The 22,723-nt window shown below is 47.1% G+C and overlaps 1 protein-coding gene across 1 annotated transcript; it reads right to left on the bottom strand.

Moving 5' to 3' along the window:
- Positions 1 to 3,048: 3,048 nt before the first annotated feature.
- Positions 3,049 to 6,066, bottom strand: LOC146197293 (enhancer of split mgamma protein-like). Its single transcript, XM_084596458.1, has 3 exons — positions 6,013 to 6,066; positions 4,860 to 5,055; positions 3,049 to 3,503 (listed from the first exon to the last, which is right to left on the bottom strand). The coding sequence occupies exons 1-3, from the start codon at positions 6,064 to 6,066 to the stop codon at positions 3,049 to 3,051; spliced, it is 705 nt and encodes a 234-aa protein (XP_084452584.1).
- Between the last annotated feature and the right edge of the window lie 16,657 nt (positions 6,067 to 22,723).

Below are 22,723 nucleotides of genomic sequence, written 5' to 3'. Positions count from 1 at the left end.
GTAGGGAGGCGTTGGAAGTGGTAAAGGAATACGTCTAGAACAGGACAAGTAGTAGCCGCAGATCCGGACCATTAATTTGAATCAACTGCAAGAATCAGAATGCGATGAAGCTCATTTGGCAAGTACCCGCAGGTCATGACCAGCAGCTTACCAGTATCTCTCAAGAGGAAAGTGTATATAGCTGCTGTAACCTGTAATCACCCATGGGGCAAAACCATTGAGGACAACGCAGATGGCCATTGAACAGGAAATCGTAGTATAACGTTCAGCGACGGTCGCTAAGAGTAACTGACAGGAACGATTACGAGTGAAGGGAAACGTAACAGGGAATGACCGAAAGTTAGGTGGGCGGATAGGATTAAAAAGTTTACGAGGTCCTAGTGGATGCAGTTAGCACAGGAGCGAGTTAGTTGGAAGGATAGGGGATATGCCTTTGCCCTGCATGGCGTGTAGTCCACCTGATTGTGGTGTGTGCCTCAGGCTACCATATACGTAAATGAGTGTTATTTTACGAGCGTCAAAGGTAACTCGAAGAAGAAGAAAAAAAAAAAAAGCTTCCACATAACAGTGCTGTTACCTCTGCTTCTCAAGAGGCTGAGAGGCATATTTTAATTGGCTGTAAATGGTAGCCTGAGGCACACACCACCATCAGCTGAACTATACGATGATGCAGGGCAAAAGCTTCTCCCAAATCCCTCTAATCAACTCCTGCATCCCTCTGATCCCCGTAAATTTCTAAATGTTCTAAATGTGTGTTCCAGCTAAATGTAACCAATGTTTTTAAAGTACAGTGAGTCCTATAACCCCAGTGAAACTAACACTTGTTCAGTGTCATCTATATTCCAGTTCACAGTACTTTATTCGTTCACTAACACTAATTAATTGGTAGAGACTAATTGGCTATTATTTAAATATTGACTTGAGGGGAAATATGTAAGTGCAAAAGTTGTTGCTGCGATGCGTGCTCAGCAGCCAAGAGACTCTACAGTCTGCATTATCTGTCGGCTGTCAAAGGTGGTAGGTACTCCACTGGTTGTATGCGAGGAGCAACGGCGTAAAAGGAAAACTTTCTGAGGAAAGAACCTTTGAGGCTCGCTGCACCTGCAGAGGACTAAATGCTCAGCTTCTTCGCTTGTGGCCTGTCATCGAAGCAGGCTGGGGGCATATAACGGAGAGCACACAAGCGGCTTATGAAACGCGGCAACGCCCGTCCATAAGATTTGTTGAGCGTAGAATTCAGTCGCGGAAATTCTCGTTGCTTTGTGAGTGCTTTTCTGTGCTATGATGGGCTACCATACAAATGCTATAAGATGTAAACAAAATGATGTTTTTTAAATAAAAGATCGCTCAATAGGCACTCTCACGACTTAGCAGGCACTCGTGAGCCCATGTGCAGTCCCGGTCGTAATAACAGGGAGCACGCCTCAGCGATGAAATCTTTACTGACGTGTAACCTATATCGATCGTTAAGAATTATACTCCATACATACCTTTGCACATGTCGCTGGTGCTCTTGCGTATGAACCCAAGTAGCCACCGTATATCTTCTTCTTTGAACGCGTGAGAAGATATTGAGCCCCGAAAACGTGCTCTATTTGGCCGCATTTACACGGCGTTTTGAAGTCCATACAGTTAGCGTACCCACCAGTGAATGCGTTGCTTCTATTCTTTTTGAATAAACGTTTTCTACACGTATACGCTCGTCTGAGGCTACATACCCCAGATGCGAGGGAACTTCGATCATAAAGAGAGACTAAAACATCTTTGGTGAGCCAAGCAGCTCAAAACGGAGCTTTTTTCTGCTTTACGTGTGACGTGACTCAGACTTCCGAAGTGTTTCGCGAACAGCTGCAAAACGGTGGGGTCACTGAGTGTGCTCCCCAACCAGTTTCTTACAAAATAAAATGGAATCAACGAGTTCAGGTCAACTTTTATTGACAGGACATGGTATAGGGTGGAACTTTGTTCCACGCCGTGGTCACTCGTGACATTCAGATGAGCGAGCATGCGGCAAATAAATCTCCCTTTGTCACCATATTTCGCAGTGACGTCGAGAGATAACAATCATGACTGATTTTTTCGAGGGTAAACTCGTCTCATTTCTTGCGTCTTCTAAAGTAAATATACCAGTTCAAATTATTTACATATTTACACTTGGCCTATCAAAAGCCCCAGCAATACGAAAGCAATAAGTACGGATAAATTGGCACTCGAGCAGAACACGGTCGCAGATTCGGTACCTGATGAACTGATGATGAACGAGAATGTTAGACCTCAGGCACTCGCGCAACTAAGCGACCTCCTCCTCCTTCATTCTTCCCTCTTTCTTTCTTTCCTTCGGTACTGCAGCGGCAATAATCGTACGCCCTGCCGGCGATGATTCTCAGTGACGAGCCTTTGAGATTATTCGGCCTAACATATGAGGGCCACGCACGTGATAACAGCTTTTGAGTGAGCACTCATGTTTTATAATGAAATTCCGATGGCATTTTATTTGAAGGGTAGCTGCCAAATCCCATCGATCGCTATATCTTTGCGGTAAGCACCGGTATAGATCTGTTATCGTGTAACGACAAAAACGTATCTGCGCTTCCACAACTGCTTTTAGTTTCGTCGAAAATGCATACGTAGCTTTTTTTTTTTTTTGAACTGTTAATTACCTTTCCAGTGGCTAAGCTCTCATTGGCTGCGGCTATGCGGCAGAAAACTTTTCTGCTATGGCATTTCGTTTAAAATAATGCACACTAAACAACCGTTCATCTACAAACGAATTTCTTAACCAATTTAACAGGGCAAGTAAATTGTCGCAGACCGGGGTTATGGGACAAAACGTCTTTTCTTGCTACGTCAGGCGATATTGTAAAATTTGCACGTGATGCTAAGGCCCCTGTTATAAATGATTCCATCGGCAGCTTGATCGACTGGTTGAAATGCTTTTCCTGGCTGCGATGATTTATTTCTTCTGTTTAGCAGGCATACGTTGCCATGAGATCAGATTTCGCAGCTTGAGCGGCACGGGCAGGTGCCATATACACAGGCGGTCTCTGGCTACCACGGCCTCCACATGGGTTCGTTGGAACCATCGTGTTCCATTCGGTCGTCCCTGTGCAGGCGGTAGTCCTGCGGTTCGTCCTGACATCTGGGCCCGGGAAAAGATTCGGCGTCCAGCGACCCAGAATCGCCAAATTCCGACGAAGATGAGTCTCCTTCACTGGCATCACTCACAGAGCCAGCCTCATAGCCATAGTCCTGGAGCCTTTCTGGACTGCTGACGGACTGCTCCAGCGTTTCGCCGTTGGTTGATGATACGGGCTCATCCGCGTAGCCCTGCTGAATGTGAACGCTTGGGCTGGCCACGAGGTGGTGCAACCGGGCTTGCAGGTGCGTTAGGAGCGTGTCCCGAAGCCGAGGCTCCATGGCGTTGGCATACCTTGACACCTCGAAGACGCAATGGCGATAGCCTTCGTGGAACCGCTGCGTACGCTCGGCCTCTTCATGGGAATCTGCAGCATAATGAACACATGTTTCACATGTTTAGCTGATCACGTTACGGTGAAGGAAGTGATTTGGAGGTGAAATTTTGGAAGGCAAGAGGTTTTGGCAGCGAGGTGACGGGGTAGAAAGGTCGTTTGGGAAAACTTTATTTAGCAAGTTAATGGAAAATCGGCTTGCTTGTGTACGGGCTTGTAACAAGTTGGCGGTATGAAGGAAATGAAGAGAGAAGGAAATAGTTTCACCAAGTGTTTAGACCATTTACACAACATTCAGTAACATAAAGAACACAGGGTAAGCCCATGAGCATAAGGCATCATTGTACACAACCAGAACATGATTAGCTTTGCAGTTGAATTAACTAAAGAGAGAGAGAGAGAAAGAGAGAGAAGGCAGAGAGGTTAACCAGGAAAGCTTCCGGTTTGCTACCCTGCACTGGGGAAGGGGAATGAGGAGTTTAAAGGAGAAAGATAGAAGAGAATGATAGGAAAGGTAAGGCGGCGAGAAGCACAGTCACAGTTTCTCAATCAAGTTTGTGTCTCTCATAAAACACATAAGTGCTTTGAAGGCTTTGCCGTTAGGCGCCTTCTGTGGCCATGGGCCGAGGATTTTCTCCTCTGTGAAAGGACGGCTGTCAAGATGGTCCAGAGCCGAACGCAGCGCATATTATTCGCTTGAAAAAGCAGGGCACTCGCAAAGGAGATGCTGTGTGGTCTTTTCGCAGCCGCATCTTTCACAGTTAGGGCTATCCGCCATTCTCATCACATAAGCGTATTTTTTGGTGAATGCAACACCGAGCCACATACGGCACATCAGTGTTGTTTCGCGCCGCCCTTTGTTAGGGGGAACACGAAGGCGCAGCCCAGGGTCTAGTTCCCTGAGGCGTCGATTAGAAAATTCTCCTTTGTTCCAGGCTGATGCTTTAAGGCACGTGTTTACATAATGATGAGATTAGTTTGTGTTAAGTAGAACATTTTGCTGGGCTAGTTGGTTCACTCTGACACGAATAATGCAACGCGAATGAAGTTGCCCGAAGACGAAACGAAAGAAGCGACAGGAAAGATCGCTGACTGATAATTAATATTTATTGGATAAGATTACACCATGTCACGTTGACTGCATCTGATTACTTTTGCCACTGCTTTCCAATATATTATGCACGCGTTTCTCAATAAAGATTAGTTGTCAACGAGCACTCTTTCCTGTCCTTCTTCGTTTGATTTTCGGGCAAAGTCATTCGCGCTGTTTTATTCATGTCAACTTTTGTTGTTAACTCTCTGATTTCTACTGCTCTAACGCCGCTTTATATGAGAATGACGTAGGATTTGCACGTGTGGTGTAAGACGAGAAAGATTGGCGTTACTCACCGGCTTCGAGGTGGAACTGCCGCTGTCGGAGGAATTTGACTGTCATCTCGAGGATGTCGGCCTTCTCGATGCGCTGCGAGCGTGAGCTCTGCTTCTCGAAGGTGCCGCAGTCGTTGGCCATCAGGAAACGCTTCAGCTCCGACAGGCAATTGTTGATGCGCGCTCTCCGACGCTTCTCCATCAGGGGCTTCATTACCTGCGGAGAGAACAAAGTCGTGCGTGTGTTTAGCAGTCCGCCCAGTGAACGGCGCATGAAAAGCGGAGCAACGCTGTCCTGGCTCCCTTCACACCAGTAAAAGAAACACTGGCTAGACAAGAACGTCCTCACGTGGCTGAGCGTTCAGTTACGCACCCGTTTAGAAGGGAATGAGTTAACTTAAGCCCTAAAATGCGTTATAGGACGTTAAACTAACTTTCTTCATAGTGTCTAAGTGAACAGAGGAAAAAAAAAAAAAGAAAACTCCCAATTTCTGTGATTGAAGCTAACAACGTAAAGGAGTTGGAGTTTATTTCTTTCTACAAGAAAGGGGAAGTCAAGGCAAAATGCGACAAGCCTGACTGGGCCTTGAGATATATTATGTGTATGATGCCTTGAAATGTATAATGCTTACGTACTACAGATTTTATAAGACTTCATCTGACACTCAACTTGCTTTGTATGCCATCGTGTGTGTTGTTCTGCAGCACTTAAGTGACACGCCTGAAGGAGTGCATTATTAAAAAAGGTGCTCTACAAAGTTGTGTAATCTTGAAGTTTACATATTCTCGTGAAGCTTGCTCTGCCCCTGCTTTGCCGAAAGAAATAGTAAAAAATTCTGCATGCTAATTCTTTGTGGCCAAACTAGAGAGAGCTAGTAACATTTTAGCCTTTATTTTGTGACAACAGCCACTGTTGTCTGGAAACAATATTAGCGAGACCGAATCTATTTTACGATTCATCTGGCTGAATCTCTACTTCCTGACGTAGAAACTTGATTTTTTTTTTTTTTTGCTAGGCTATTCAAGTTAAAACAATAAATCTTCGTGTGAAGAACATTATTTATCAGACGTCTACAAAATGCATTAATGTGCTGAGGAGAATAAATGTCGAATTAAACAAGCCGAAGGACAAGAAGAACACCCTTACGAACTAAAATAGCTTTTGCCTCCTCACCTTCCTTCGAAGGAATGCCGTCGATTGCTGATGGCACGCTGGAGGTGACTGCATGATGCTCGGGTCGTATCCCAGACGTCGTTGCAAGGTACACCAAAGCTTCATCAACAACGCAGCATTGGCCGTCGAAACCAGGAAAAAAAGAACACAGTTGCTAGGCAAGTCACGACCTAAGACGAAGAGTCAGCAACAGGACCCCCTGAAAGAAGCCTCAGGGGTCCAGGACACTGTCGACAAGTCCGTTCGCGAGACCTCCTCTAGACGGCCCGAAACTGGCGGCGCGAGGAATACGTGTTGCTGGGCAGGAACCGCTGCTCTTTGATTACGAACTCGCCTCTAACCTGATCCCGGCAGCGGAGCTTTCTTTTGAAGGAACGCGAAAAAGGGGCGAGGAGAAAAGGGCGACATTTTTCTTCTCCCCCTCCCTCCTAGCCCCGTTTGAATGAAAGGGGCTTTTTAAAGAGGAGCACCACGCATACCTCCCCACCGTCCTCATGACTCCTTCTTTCCCCTTCTCCCTCTTCCTTGCTATGGACGCCGCTCAGCACTCATCCCACTCCTCCTTGTTGCATGGGGAGAAAGTTGGGGGGTACCTCTTGGGCAAGGAACCCCACTGCCCCGTCCCGCCCACCGTAACCCCCCCCCTCATTTCTTTTGCTCTCTTTACTACCCCCCTTCTTTTCTGTGGGCGCCTCGGACCCATGCCAAGTGTAGCCTTTCACGTTTCTTTACTTCCTATCTTATTTCTACTGATACTTTTTTGCGTGTTTGTCGATTAAACGGCGACCGGTGCGAGTGCCCGCTAACTTCTCCAGGTGACGAAATAAATGGTGACTCCTTGCTGTGCGCGCACGTCCACGATGATCGCGCGCTGGCTGGTTGGTTGGCTCGGCGCGTAACCGACGCATGGTTCTCGCTATCCAGGGCGTTGTTCCTTGCGCCCTCTGCTGGTTCAAAGTGGCCGCAAAGGCACACTCCTCTTTTTAGCATCCACGCCGGTCTAAAGACGTGGTTCGTTCAGAAGAGCGGGTTCGAACGGGGGCCCCCAACTGGGCTTTGCGGCGAGACCACGCAAGAACGGCACACAATGCCGGTAAAAGAAAAATTGACCTCCTCCACTGATGGGTTGAACTTCAGTGGACATCCTTTGGTGTGCTTGTTGCATTGTGGCATGTTGCGCTTGCCTAAATTCTTTCTAGTGCGATAGACAACGGTGCGAAAGTAGTTGAAGGAGTCTCACTTCAGTGAAAGCTAAATGAAAGTGATTGGTCCGGGGATTTCAAAGGGGAAACAAAATCAGCAAAAAGGGATTATTACTAAGGCGAAAGACAAACAAGGAACTAAAATGCCAGTATTTCAGAAGAATTGGCGCTCTTTGCGTATCTGTGGGGGTGATACTTAAAGCGAAAATACTTTTACGCGATAAGGTATGCGGCTTGTTTCGCTGAAAACTCGTCGCCGCTGTAGACATCGGTCGAGATAAATCGTGATTGGTCAACAGGGTCATGACGTACACAACTATATAAGTTAGCGCCCGTCCCGTGTGTCTCGCTGTGTCCCTCTCTGTTTAGCGCTATGTGGCAAGAAAATATATGACCTCGCCCGGGAATTTCGAATATCTCACATTCAAGTGTAGCTAAATAGCTAACGAATTGGGGGAAAGTGCCAATGAAACCAAAACAGGCAGCACAATTCCTCTAACGAGGTAATTCAGAACTAGAAGTAATTCAGTTAAATAAATATGTTGCCACTGGGGTTCGAGCCCACGCCCTCTGAATGCCAGGCAGGTAAGCAACGCATAGGCCCCAAAAGGTCATTGGCCGGTTTCAAGCGTGTCAAAGGGGCACCCAGTGAACGCGTTATGGAGCGTATGACTTTCTGATGTGTGTTTGGGATGTGTACTGATATTAAAATATTGAATAATAATAATCAATCTTTCAATCAATCTTTATTTAATGTGCGAATCTTTCAATCAATCTTTATTTAATGTGCGCAGGAACAACCAAATAGTCTTCATGCTGCAGCACAAATAAAAAAAAATGTACACACAAGTTTTACACACACAGATAAAACACAAAAGAAGAAACAAATAACACATAAAATGAAATTGAAACGAAAAGAGTCACATAGAGAAAGAAATCAGTGAGCAGCATGTCTTGTATACACGGTGTGAGAGTTGTAGGGAACATCACGAAAAAAAACGACAAAGAAAAAACAGCAGCAAATAACTGACATTAACTATAGTAATATAGAAATATACATAAAACAACCATTCCAGGCGCAATAAGTGCGTGGTACCTAAAACACAGGCTAGAAATACAGAGAAATACAATAAAAAAATAGAATTGAACGCGGGGCAGTATGATTCGAATATAAAGTTTAAAGTCAAGATATAAATAAGAAATGGATAAAAAGCAGCTCAAGATACAAACAGCATTGAACAGGAAAAAAAGCAAAAAGTGAACTAAATACAATGTCAAGATGAAGACAAAAAGAACAACCTCTGCATTCTGTCCAGGGGGAAATGGTAATGAAGAAACGGAGAAACTTGAAACGGTCTGAATTCCCCCATGCTCTTTCGCGGAATGCGCAGTAGGATGTACTCTAAGAGCTGAGGACACATAATGTGGTCATGAAGGAGTTTGTACAGAAAAACTATATCTACTCTGGCACGACGGCAGTTAAGAGAAGGAAGATTCAGTGGGGTACTCCTGGTGGTGCGAGAGGAGGAAATGGCGCAAGGAAAGCGATATCAAAATATCCGTAAAATTTTTTGCTGTACTCTGTCAACCTTGTCCCAGTTTGATTTGCAAGTGCCATTCCAAACAACCGACGAGTACTCCAAAAGCGGCAAGCATATGGACAGGTACAGCTTTAAGAACGGAAGTGGAGCACGGAACTCTCTCGAAAGTCTGCAGACGAATCCTACTGTGCGCATAGCCCGCTGAGAAACGCGTTTAGTATGAGAGGAGAAGCTGAGGGTGCGGTCAAAAAGTACACCAAGGTCATTAATTTCATCAACTCTATCCAACAGCACAGAATTCACAGAATAATGGGAGAGAAAGCGGTGCTTTTTGGGAGTAAATGAGACAACCCTAGTTCTGGAAGAATTTAGGATAAGTCCATTCTTCGCACAACAATCAGAGAAAACAGATATGTCCGATTGCAACAACAAGCAATCTTGAAAACAATATATGATCTTGGATATTTGAATATCATCAGCATTAAGAAGAAACGAGGACTCCTTGATCACGGAGGAAACGTCATTAATAAAAACGGAGAAGAGAAGCGGGCCTAATACAGAACCTTGAGGAACTCCATTGATTGCAGGGTAAACGAAGGAGGTCTGTCCATTGGCACTGACAAAGCAGTAGTGATCAAGGAGATAGTTACGTAACTAATAATAATAATAATAATAATAATAATAATAATAATAATAATAATAATAATAATAATAATAATAATAATAATAATAATAATAATAATAATAATAATAATAATAATAATAATAACAATAATAATATGCAAATTTTAAATGCTCCGCCGCGGTGACTCAGTACTTAACGCGCTCGACTGCTGTGCCCAAGGATGCGAGGTCGAGGCCCGGTCGCGGCGGCCTCTTTTCGATGGGGGCAAAAAAAGACGCTTATGTGCTGTGCAGGTTACAGAACCTCAGGTGTTCGAAATTTCTAGAGCCCTCCACTACGGCGTCTCTCATAGCCTGAGTCGCTTTCGCACGTTAAACCCCGCCAACCAACCAGCAACCAAAACGTTTAAATAACTCCCTCAAGAAAAAATGTTAAAGATTCGAGGAATGAGAAGGCGGTGAGGGGCATCGAGTCTGCTCCCAAAGTCCTCCTAATTTTTCCTAAAGAAACAGCTCAACAATGATAGTGACGGTGATCGGCTGCTACTGCATGAAAACCTGTTTTCTCAAATGTATAAAAATGAGAATCGTAAATACAGCGTTTGTTCTTCCCAAACAACGGAGTTATAACCACTTTCACTCCCCCATTCCTCCCTTGTCTTACGGCATGGCACGGTTCAGGTGTCCACAGAACAAGTGTGACAGATACTGCGCCTTTCGTTTCCTGTGAACCAATTATTATTATTCTTGCTGGGACACGTCATCACGCTGCACCAACTTCGTGGGGGCCATCCTGTATTCTCAGGACTTTAAATCCCAACAATGAGTGAATGGTTAGAAAGCTGAAATGCAATGATATGCATCCTCAATATAGACTCTTTTACAGCTATGAACCGAAATTCCCGGTTTACCTTCTCGAGTCATTTGAAGCTTTTCTATTATATAAATTGTTTTGTTTTTCTCGTCTGCGTTTGGGTGTGCTATGTTAGTTAGTTCCCTTTTTAAGGTTTGACTACTAGGCGTTGTAGTGGAACCCCGGCACTACAGAGCGCCGGAGGGCCGCGCTTTCTATACGAGCCACACTACGGGGCAAAGCGGAAACAAAAATGCCGGTACAGAAACTTCTGAAAACCACTGTAATCATGTTGCGTTCCTTGCCCCTGGTCTTGCCTGCCCGCTGTATGCCTAAATATCGGTACAACTCGGACAGTACAGATAAACAAAAGTTTCGATGCCTTCTAGCAAAGACCACTGGCGGTTAGTCAAAATAAATGAATATAAATGAAAAAAAAAAAAAGCGCGCTAAACATGAGGAAACAAGCTCGTTTGCTCTCAGAAACTGCCGCAAGGCGCCTGAAATTCAGCTGGAAGAATGATATATTTGCGTTAACCGTGAAGCAGATGGGTGACCATTACTCTTTTTATACTTGGTGTAGCCTAGATAGATCTGACATACTTGTCTGAAAAAGGCGGTAGAGCCCAGCGTTGTATGGGTGGAAGGCCTGAAAAAAGCAGTGGGAGAGAAAAAATTAAGTCGACAAAGGCTGAATATGCTTGTTTTTACTAGAGCCCGCCAACAAAAAAATGGGCGGAGATGAAGGCGGTATAGTCGTTGTTTTACAGAGCGAAGTAAACGTTTGAAGGACAGCAAGTCGTGGAAGGTGTAATCGAAATATCATGCGTCTGGCTTGCCATTCCGTACTGACCACGCGAAATGGGAAGGCTAGAAAAGGGATGAACGTGAAGGTGAGGAGAAATGGTTGTCGTATAATGCAATGATATGCATAAAGTGTCCGAGGCCTAACAAACACTTCAGCCTCGATCATTAAAACATGGGCATACATTAGGGATTCACTAATGTTACAACTTCGAGTGCAGCACCTTTCATTTTCTTCCACACGGAATAATTGCGACACAATTATGAAAATATTAGAACAATTCGAAAATTTATAAACTGATATTCGTAAATAAACTTCAATGACATTTCACCTGTGCCACTAATTACCCCGTCACATGGGGGTGCATGCCTCAATTCTTCGTGAAACACCTCTTACCAGCACAGCAACAATCTTTTCGGAAGTTGTACTGTCCGGCTCTAACCTGTAGAATTAGCATAATTCACTTATTCGTCGACATGCCATTGGCGACTCGGTTTGAGGGCTCTATACCCAAGAGATGGGACACGCCACTAATGCCTCAATAAAGATTTTCCCAGTCTCCCTAATTCCCGCATGTGTACAAAAATGTTTGACGTGAATAAAATGAAACACCTGGTCTGTATTAAGAATGGCACTGTAATGTTCATTTTACATTTTTTTCTTTCAGGTTGAAAGCTATATCTTTTAGTCTGGTCTCATCCGATGAAGGGCACACCGTATGCAACGGGACGACGTGTCACTGGTTTAATCCAGGTATAACAAAACATTTGTACAAAATAAATGGGGAGCTGATCCCGACTGCGCAAAGAAAACTGCTTCTTACAGTGAAAAGTTCGCTTCGGCTTACATCGGTTCGGCGTCCAGGGAGGAAGACAGACTCTCCGTAGTGCGCCAGGGTGGTCGATAACTATACCAATCGACGAAGCCGCTCGCCTCCACATCGTGCCGTACCGCAGAAAAGTGTCGATGTTTCGTGGGTCCCGCTTATTATTATTATTATTTTTTTGATCACGTGCGTTGCGTTGCCCTGATGTGCAAGCACGGTTTATTCTATTCCACGGCGCCTTTGGAGCGCCTGTAGGTACACCTGCACCCGCACGTGACCCGCACGGAGACGAGTTTAACATAGCCTCGACATAGCCTCGAGTGCTACGAGCTGCAGCAACCAAAAGCCCCACATTTGTATTTAGAACGCCTTTGATAAAACTATTTCAAGGAAAAAGATAATTTTTCATTATCACTGGCTTGGAAGCGCTCGTCCGTTGCATATATGAAGGGACCTTTTGCACTCCAACCTGAATGAAGGAGGCAGACATCTCCTGTTGCCATTAAAATATCTCTCTCTCTCTGAATGAAGGGATCTCGATAGCTTCTTCGAACAAAGTGTGCTACTTGGTCGGGTGACATCTGAGGAATTACTTGACATTACTTTTTTATTTCACAGGCGATTTCCTGAAATTGTATCTATACATCTGGATTCAACATTTAGAAAATTAACTGACATGCTCTGGCTGCACGCCTTGTTTAATTTCGTTTCCCAAATACTGACTGCTAGCCGACAAGGTGTACATTGCCTTTGGTGGTTTTTCTATACAAGAAGTCAGTATGCGTATCTCGCACACTTTAGATAGCGAATACTGGCCGCAGATTGGTTTTTCTCCTTTAATAAATAAGCCGTCGTAACTAAGATCGGTGTACCCAAAGCTGTTCCGAGTGCTTGCTTAATAGATTCATCTTACTCGAACTACGTGGAGGTTAGAAAGAAGCTGGACAGGACTGTCACAATGAGCCTTCAGCAATGTCACAGTGCGCCTTGATATTAAATGAAGAGCATTCTTGAAAAAAAAAAAAAAAATGCGTCCTTGTTGTGTTTTTGTAAGTCGAACCAAATAAATGCATCATCGTCTTCGAGAATGACGTCCATTACATCAGCGATGAAATGAGCTGCTTTGCGAAAGTGAGTTTGCAACATACTTTGTTGTGCGGCGCGACCATTGGGACGACAACTTGGTAGGTACCCTGAGAGCCGGGGAAGAGGCGATCCTTTAAAATCGGCTATAGGTCGGGGTGGCTACTACATGGGTGATTAAATCTTAAAGAGCGTCAAAAATAAAGGCCCTATACACAACCTCGCTTATAAAAAATCCAACGCATGGAGGTATAGGATGGCTAACAAACTCTAACCCACGTGCTCTTGAAATGTGCCTGAGATACAAACGAAAACTTCTGGCATCAGGTTTCTTCGGATGGCGATACGATACCGTAAGTGTAGAGTAGTACATGTACCAGCTACATTCGTGGAGCCGAAGCGCGCAGCTCAGTTTACAGCAACGCAGCGCGTGCGTCGCGACGCAAACGTCCACCACACCACACGTGCAAGTGGTTGGAATTCGCGTCTTGAGCTTCTTTGTGGCCGTTGCTTCACACGGTCCGAACGCGCCTTTCCGCTTCGCCGCTCCTCTTATGGTGAGCCGGCCAAGCGGCATCGGGTAAACAGCCGAAGAACCACGTCAAGATTCTTCTTCTTGCGAATGCCTATTCGAATGCATTGCCGAAACTCCGCTGCACTTTCTTCCGAGAGACCAGCGCTAAAAGGCGTGGCAAACGAGTGCCACGGAATAGATCGGGTTTCGCCCGCTGCACATCGGATGCGGTCAGTTTCGTTCCCCCGGGGGCTCAGAACACAGCTGAGTCCAGCTTCGCTCAGAAGAAGAAAGATTCGCGTATGCGCCGAGTCAAAGAAACGCTCCTCACACCGAGCAGAACACCAGGAACAGAAGGGAGTCCGAAGCGGCAGGAGAAAGAGGTCCAGGAGGAAATAAAGGCGATATAAGGCACCGAGGTGCCAGAAGGCGCCCGTGCCAACGCAACCCATGCAGCACCAAACCAAAGGGTGCTGCAGCTCGCCTACTCGTCGGCCCCTTTTCTGCTGTCAAAATATTTCAGGGCGGCGGCCTGAAGGCGACGCTTCCTTTCAGTGAAGTCGTTCGAGCGGACATCTTCACCGCGGGTGCGAGAACGCCTCCGCGTTTACATAACAAACGGGAGATATCGCCCCCGTGCGCGTACAGGGAAGAAAGAGGACATATCCTGGACGCATTGCCCGTGACCCGCGAGCGCCCGCGCTCCCTCCCGTTCCACGCACTGCTTTTCGGCAGGCTGCCACCACCACCGTGTGGTTCACCACCATGGTCTGTGGCTAAGGTGAGACGGCCCGTACTCGAGGTCATGTCCTTCTCCAGCCAGCTTCCAACCAGCGCTCGCTTTGCAAGAGCGGCCGGTGTGGAAGCAAAGTAGACCCGGCGTGTTTTGTCGGTTCCTTCCCTTGGTGCCTAATGGGGCGGCATGCGCTAATAATAGGAGAAAATATGTGAATTCTCGTTTACACCCGGTTAGCATAGTTGTCCGCTTTGATGCGACGTCACGGTTTCAGTTTTGTATAGAGGTTAAAAAGCATTGATTAGGAAAGCAGACCACAAGCCATTAAGAAAGAAGGTAGGCGTACACCGAAGGTTTGCTTTATCAGGGTTGAGCAACCAGTGTATATATGCTCGTCTAAAGAAAGTGAATGCGAGCGAACAAGCGTTGACCTTGATTAACCCGAAAGGCTCCTCCCATTCGCTGTAACGGCATTGTGAGTCACGTTTATCACATGAGCCCTGAAATACGTGTTCATAATGCGCATAATGTACGTATTGTTCGCATTTCGGCGAGTGTGCGCTGATACTTACGTTCAGCGGTTTTCTGCTCCCCTTGCTCTTGTTCTGCAACAAAACGAAACCCCTGAGGAGGCTACGAAAAAAATCCAGTTTATGTTCTCACGTGACCACGTGTGATGTACTAGCATAATCAAGCATAAATGTTTGGATCCTTACTAAAATGTTCCGGAGTATGCATGGTAGCAGGGCGACGCTTGGAAATTAATCACTGTGTCTGGGCAGGCTGGCTAAAGTTGCAGTAATGTGCCTGTCACCAGAAGGTCGCAGCAGCTTACATCTGTTCTTTTTACACATTTTTTTCCTGGCATTTTCCTCTTTCTTTTTGTGAAAAGTTTCAATATAGTGCGTGTTATTGACTTTTGTTTTTTCCTTGCTGTGGGATAGGAACCAAAATGACATTAAATAAAAATGTAGGTCTTTACTTGTTAGCGAAAATGAACAACGTACACCGTGCACTCTGCTTGTAAATGTTACGCAATATGGATACGAAAATTGGCTTGTGTAAATAGACGGACGAAAAATAAATGCACTGACCAAAACAAACATTAAATGACGTTTAGGTTTGCACACTCGTTATGAACATGGCTCCCGTACTGGAGCTGAAACGTCATTTCATCTTTGTTTTGGTCCGTGCCGTTTATTTTTTGCCATGTTCCATCATGATCAGACGGGCTTCCGCCAAAATATTGAGATCAAAAACACATGGAAACTACTATAGTGCTAAACACGAATGACACTTCTGGAAGAGTGCGATGTCAGCGCTTGGTAAAGAACCCAGGTGGTCGAAATTCACACGGAGTCATCCGCTACTGTGCCCCATTAACAAGGAATTTCGCACATTTTCTTGGAAAGAGTTTTCGAAAGTAATTTTTTTTTCGTATATTAAATATCTTCACGATGACACTCAATATATTCTCAAATCTTTCTCAGCAGCTCCCAGGGGTTCTAGCTATCAGTTTACACAAACGTGCCCCATTGGTCCTCTATGGCAGTCTCACTTATCTGTTGTGAGCGCAAAACAAGCTTCAGAAGCATAATGTTGCTACGAATCAGAAGCTTAGACTGTTTCTATATTGTTACGATGAAATAGCAAAGGGGTGTTTATTTACAGTGATATGGCAGTGGGATAAGGTGAAGCCTACTAGCCCCAGGCACCAACGCTTCTTCTTCTTCTTCTGCCTCACCATCACCATCCCTCATCGTCGTCATTAGCGTGACATTTCCCCCCTACTCAGACGAAGCCCTCTGGGCGTGTTCGTGAGTCGTGCGAGGCTGACACGGCTTCAAGCGGGCAACATGACACAGTTCGGTTTTGGCAGACCGGCGACCCGATGCTGTCAGGCGGGCTATCCCATAAGTTAAATCACTAAGGCGTTTGATAACCACATATGGGCCGTCATAATGGGCCAAGAGTTTTTGATGTAGGCCACGGCGCCGAATTGGACGCCACAGCCAGACTAAATCACCTACAGAGTACGTGACCCGCCGGTGACTGGAATCGTATCGCACTTTGGAACGTTCTTGTGAAGCACCAGACCGTAATCGGGCGATTCTCCGAGCTTCTTCGGCGAGACAGAGGGTCTCAGCCAGGCAGGGGTCTTCACGGCTTGTGAAGGGCAGGATAGTATCCAGAGAGTAGCGTGGTGGTCTGGCGTAAAGCAGAAAAAATGGACTGTATCCAGTCGTCTCATGCGTGGCGGTATTAAACGCATACGTGATGAAGGGCAGTATGGTGTCCCAGTTCTTATGCCCTGCGTCCACATACATGGCTAGCATGTTGATAAGCGTTCTGTTGACGCGCTCAGTCAAGCCATTTGTCTGGGGATGGTATGGCGTCGAGTGTCGGAAAGTTACGGCGCATAAACGCATGAGCTCTTCAACAACATCAGCAGTGAATTGTCGGCCCCGGTCAGTGATGACAATTTGTGGCGGCCCGTGTCGTAAGATGACTGAGTGCAGCAAGAAAAGCGACACCTGATGCGCCGTAGCAGATGGAAGAGCGGCGGTTTCACAGTAACGTGTGAGATAGTCCACGCAGATTACAATCCAGCGATTTCCATCCACGGACTTCGGAAACGGACCTACGAGGTCAATGCCTACTTGATCAAACGGTGCTGTCGGGGTCTTCACAGGGTGCAGCAAGCCAGACGGAGTTGCAGTTGGACGTTTGTGGCGTTGACATTGCTTGCAACTGGCAACGTATTGTTCAACCGTCGAGCGCATTCTGGGCCAGTAAAATCTTTCTTGAGCACGGTGGAGTGTTCTAACCGATCCCAAATGCCCAGAAGTTGGATTATCATGCATAACACGCAATACGTCCGTGCACAACGTCTTGGGAACTACGAGTAGGTATCGCTGGCCGACAGGCGAATAACTCTTTTTCCATAGGAGGCCATCATGCACACAAAAACGGCTTGTAGGTACGTTGGCTTGGGCAAAGAGAGGCTGCAGACTGGTATCATTTTGCTGTTCCGTTTTGAAAACATTCGTGTCGGGGAACGCTGGCTCGAGGGTCGATATATAATTGTCGAAATCGTCGCTTTCAGGTCCAGTCGTGGCCATTGGCATCCTAGAAAGACAATCTGCGTCTGCATGACGCCTCCCGCTTTTGTAAACCACGGCAAAGTCATATTCCTGTAACCGGAGGGCCCAGCGTGCGAGGCGACCACATGGGTCTCGAAGGTTCCGCAACCAACAGAGTGAATGATGGTCAGTTACGATAGTAAACGAACGTCCGTACAAATATGAACGGAAACGCTGCACAGCGAAAACTACAGCTAGGCATTCCTGTTCGGTGACTGTGTAGTTTCGCTCCGGCTTGCTCAGGGTACGACTTGCGTACGCGATAACATGCTCTCGTTCATTGTGCCGTTGGACAAGGACTGCACCAAGACCGATTCCACTAGCGTCCGTGTGTACTTCTGTCATTGCAGTAGGATCGAAGTGACGTAAGATGGGTTTCGATATTAAAAGAAACTTCAGTTGACGGAATGACGCGTCGCAGTCTGGTGTCCAGTTAAAAGTAGAGTTTTTGTGGAGAAGGCACGTCAATGGGTAAGCAACGTCAGCAAAGCGATGTATAAAGCGTCTAAAATACGAGCACAACCCTAGAAAACTGCGCAACTCCTTCACTGTCTGCGGGGGTTTAAAAGACTCAACAGCGGCAGTTTTCTGGGGATCCGGCATTACACCATCACCATTGACAAGGTGTCCTAGCACCAGCGCTTGGCGCTCTCCAAAGCGGCACTTTTTGGAGTTCAGAATTAGGGCGGCGTTGTGCAGGCAATTCAAGACACGTACTAGACGGTCATTGTGTTCTTGGAAGGATTTCCCAAATATCACGACATCGTCCAGATAGCAAAGACAAATGTCCCATTTTAAGCCGCGCAAAACTGTGTCCATAAAGCGTTCGAATGTAGCTGGCGCATTACACAGCCCGAAAGGCATAACATTAAACTCATAAAGGCCATCTGGCGTTACGAAGGCTGTTTTTTTCTTATCTGCAGGGTCCATTGGAATTTGCCAGTAGCCAGATCTGAGATCAAGACAAGAAAAATAGGACGCACCAGAGAGGCAGTCGAGGGCATCGTCTATGCGAGGAAGAGGATAGACGTCCTTTTTCGTAACAGAATTTAAACGCCGATAATCGACGCAGAATCGCCACGAACCGTCTTTCTTGCGTACAAGAATAACAGGGGCAGCCCAGGGGCTAGATGACTCCTGTATCACCTTTTTCTGTAGCATGTCCTCCACTTGCTCATGAATGACTTTGCGCTCAGATGGGGACACGCGATATGGCTTTTGACGAATGGGACGAGCCGAACCAGTGTCGATGCTATGATGGGTCCGATGTGCAGGGCGAGAGGTTGGTCCATCTGTTTCAGAAAAGTCAAACATAGGCGAAAAAGGTAGAAGAATATCCACAAGAGTACGGCGTTGAGGTGAGCTGAGATCGGCGCTGATCATGCGGGAGAGTGAAGTTTCATCAGCAGGCAAAGGTACGATGGCACTCGTAGCATCTGTGACCAAAGCAACGACGTGGGGCGCATCGGGTCCACAAGAGGCAAGCTTCAATCCCGTTGGTAAAACTGCGGGCTCGGACGATGGGTTGATGGTCCATAACGAGGCACTACCATGATGCACGGATATCATACAGTGAGGGATAATTACATTTTTCTTCAGGCATGCTGAGTGAACTGGGTGCACCATGGCCTGGAATGAAACCTTCTCAAGAAGTGGAACGGACACGGGGACGAACATGGCAGACAAGGGTGGAACTACTGTGTCTTCGGTAATACTAAAAACTGTTTCTTCATCACGGCCACTTTCAAAAAGTGTCGGCAGATGCGAGCCATCAAAATGAACCTCTTGACTTCGGCAGTCCACGGTAGCGCCACAAAACTTCAAGAAGTCCATTCCTAAAATGATGTCATGCGTAGAGTGGGGTAAGACTACGAATTCGGCTTGAAAAATTGCACCACCCACAGACACTTGCGCACTACACACACCCAGTGGCCGCAACGCCTCTCCACTCACACCACAAAACGTTGAAGCACGGTCATATTCAAACATCACTTTGCGTCCCAACAAGCGCCTAAACTGATTACTCATCACAGACACAGTCGCACCCGTATCCACCAAAGCTAATGTATACACACCATCAATAAACACACGAATTTTGTTTTTGAGCATTATAGTTGGAGGGATGTTGGCACACAGCACATTTCCAGCGGCCTCACCCCCATTGGTCGCGCTGGTTAGTTTTCCTGCTGATGATGCTGAGGCGACATGGGGCGCCGTCGTGGTGATGGAGAACGACGCGCACGGAAGGCGGGTGGTGGAGTAACACTTCTATCAGATGCAGGGGAGTGGTCGCGGATATTCTGGTTATGGATGTTGCGGTAATACCCACGCTGAGTATTTGATTGTTGAAAAACGGGATTGTATTGCCGATTGTTGGGTACTGTTGGAAGCGCCGGACGGTTATAGCGAGGTGGGAACCTACTGCGGCAGTATCTGGCGATGTGACCTTCGACGCCGCAGCGGTAGCATATCGGCGGAGAAGGTAGAAAATGCTGTTGCGAATAAGAGCAGGGAACAGCTGGGTGCGTCGTAGGTCTGTCTGAATGCTCATACTGCTCAGGAATCCTGGTAGATCGAATGGAAGATCTATGGGCACTTGAGGCGACGTCATACCTTGGGGCGTCAGGCACCGACGCATTCCGGTTGGCGAAATGCATGGGAGGATAGTCAATGGAAGCTGCAACTTCAGGAGCTTGTGGGAAAGGCTGAACGGTAATCGCTTGTGGTGGTGAAGCCGGCCGTCTAGATACCCTCTGGACAGAGACCTCAGCAGATTCGTGCAGGGGAAGTGGGTTGAGCCGCAGGAGTTCTTCCCGCACGATTTGCCGGATCGTCGACGGAAGATCTAGTTGGGCGTGGTCATCAAGGCTGGCCACGGTAGGCACGTTGGCCAGCCGCCCAAATTTTGGCACAATACGACGCGTTCTCAGAGCTTGAAAAGCGCGGATGTGTTTAATGACATCGGAGACGGTTTCAAGGCTGTCTTTGGCGATTAAAAAGTTGTATACGTCAGCCGCGATACCCTTCAAAATGTGGCCGACTCTATCTTCTTCGGGCATGTTGGAATTGACACATCTGCACAATCGGAGGATCTCTTCTGTATAAGTGGTACAAGTTTCATCCGGCAACTGAGCTCTTTGGGCAAGGGTCTGCTCAGCCCGTTTTTTGCTCGGTACAGAGTCACCAAAACGCTGTTCGATCTCGGTGGCAAACCGTTCCCAAGTTGTCAAATTGTCCTCGTTATTCTCGAACCATGTCATCGCCGTGTGAGTTAGAAAGAAGACGACATTTGTGAGCATGGTGATAGGGTCCCACCGGTTGTACCGACTAACTCGTTCATAATGAAGTAGCCACTTCTCAACGTCCTCACCTTCCTCTCCTGCAAAAGGTCGTGGTTCCCGGTAAGGCTGGCAGGGAATAGAGCTGGAGGGGGCAGGCCTGTCACCAGCCTGGCTTGCAGCGTCGCGGCCGGCGCGGTTAGAATCGCTGTGGTCCATGATGTTTGGAAGCGGTGGCAGTCCAGCAAGGCGGCGACTACGTCGAAACTCCAGTGGTTCTTGCTGCGCCGTACTTGGGGATCGAACGGAGCACCTTCCACCAAGTTGTTACGATGAAATAGCAAAGGGGTGTTTATTTACAGTGATATGGCAGTGGGATAAGGTGAAGCCTACTAGCCCCAGGCACCAACGCTTCTTCTTCTTCTTCTGCCTCACCATCACCATCCCTCATCGTCGTCATTAGCGTGACAATATGTATTTTCATAAAAAGGGTTGCAGTTTTCCCCAGCTGTCTCTTGATCATATTGAAGAGCGAATCGAATTGATTTTCTACTGCAGTTTTAACTACTCGCTGCGAGCGCTAGAAAAACTTTTAAGACCAAATAAAAAAATGGACACATAGGGGCTTATGGTTGTCCGATGGCAAGCAAATCAGCGACCCATCAGCGCAACGTTTTTTGGTCCAATCTCCCAAGCATTTTACCACAGAAGAGCCGAGCACCAGGCCAGGTGAAATCTTGTACTCATTGAAAACCGGTGCGTACCCGACGTCACCAGGGATCGAACCTAATACCTACTAAAAGCGAGGCGGATGCTTTACCACAAGGCCACCGCTTCGGCACGTTTGTTCGCACCAACAAGCTTTCCTCAGAGCGCCGTTGCCTCCGGTCTGACCGCGCATTAAAGCAAAGTCCCCGACTATGCGAAGCCACGCCTTCAGGTCGCTTTGAGCCTGTGTTACTTTACTTCGATGTGCGGCCCATTCGGACGCAGTGACGACTGAGGAAAGCATGTTCGTTCATATAAAAAATAAGAAAGTGTAATAACATGCTTGAATCTGTCCAATCTAAGAAAGAAAGCAACGATGGGAATTTCGTACCAGGCAGAGGCGCCTTGCAGCGTGACCTGTTAATTTTGTCCGCGAGTCTTCGCCCTCACTTGGCAAAGAAATGTGTTAAGCGTGACAGGCGATTAAAAGCAGCGGAGCAATTAACCATCAAGTTGCTGCCGGAGAAATATTAAGTTGAGCTCCTTTCCAAAGGGGCCGCTCACCGCACTGCGGCTTCCTTCCGCATGCCCTAACTGGGCCACACGTTGCTCTCCCGCAGGAAACACAGCAGCGTCCACAATGGTCGCAAAGCGCGGAAGGAAAACCACCGGCTTCCTCGTTTCAGAACTCTGCGCGGACAGCCTCCCGCAAGCAGCTCCACGTGGGGAGCTCAGACCGCGCGGAGACCGCAGCCCGAGCGGATCTCACTCATTCAGGCTTCTATCTAATCCCTCCCCAGGCCGCCTCGCACAAAGCTGTGTCACCTACGCGACTTTTCTTTTTTTCCCTTAAAAGGTATCCCGCCTCTACCATCCAAGGGCAGTGTGTGACGCCGTGCAAATGAGCTGAGGAAGTTGCGGTGCGCTGGGAAAAGGAGCAACTGCGTTGCAAAAAAAGAAACTAAAACATTTCCCCGCACTCTTCTGATGCGGCTGCTATTCGTCCCAACCCGCGTGCTTATAGATGCTTTCCTGCCGGAAACAAACACTTCATGACCCTGACCGACGTCACGGAGCGCCATAAGGTAAACATTTACTGGCGGCATACCGAAGGCTTTCGAAACGTTGGACAAGAAAAAACAACATTGCTGGGTCACGCGAAGAAAACTCGGAAGCCTCTAAGGTGTTGTGTAAACTCTTCGATCAAAACAAGGCGCCTGATCTCCACCCCCTTTCCCCAACCCTCTCCCTCTCTATTCAGCCCTCTGTGGAAGCTGTGGCCAGACCTCACTCCCCTTCTCACCCTTCTCCGACATATATTCGCTCCCCTTTGCTTTCGTCTCTCTCTCTCTCTCTCTCTCTCTCTCTCTCTCTCTCTCTCTCTCTGCAAAATTTGTG

The sequence above is a fragment of the Amblyomma maculatum genome, chromosome 3 (genome assembly GCF_055883805.1).
Source record: "Amblyomma maculatum isolate TAMU_Amacu chromosome 3, ASM5588380v1, whole genome shotgun sequence".
Lineage (NCBI taxonomy): Eukaryota > Metazoa > Arthropoda > Arachnida > Ixodida > Ixodidae > Amblyomma > Amblyomma maculatum.
The sequence above is the reverse complement of the archived record's forward strand: the minus strand, read 5'-3'. Positions and strand labels throughout refer to the sequence as shown.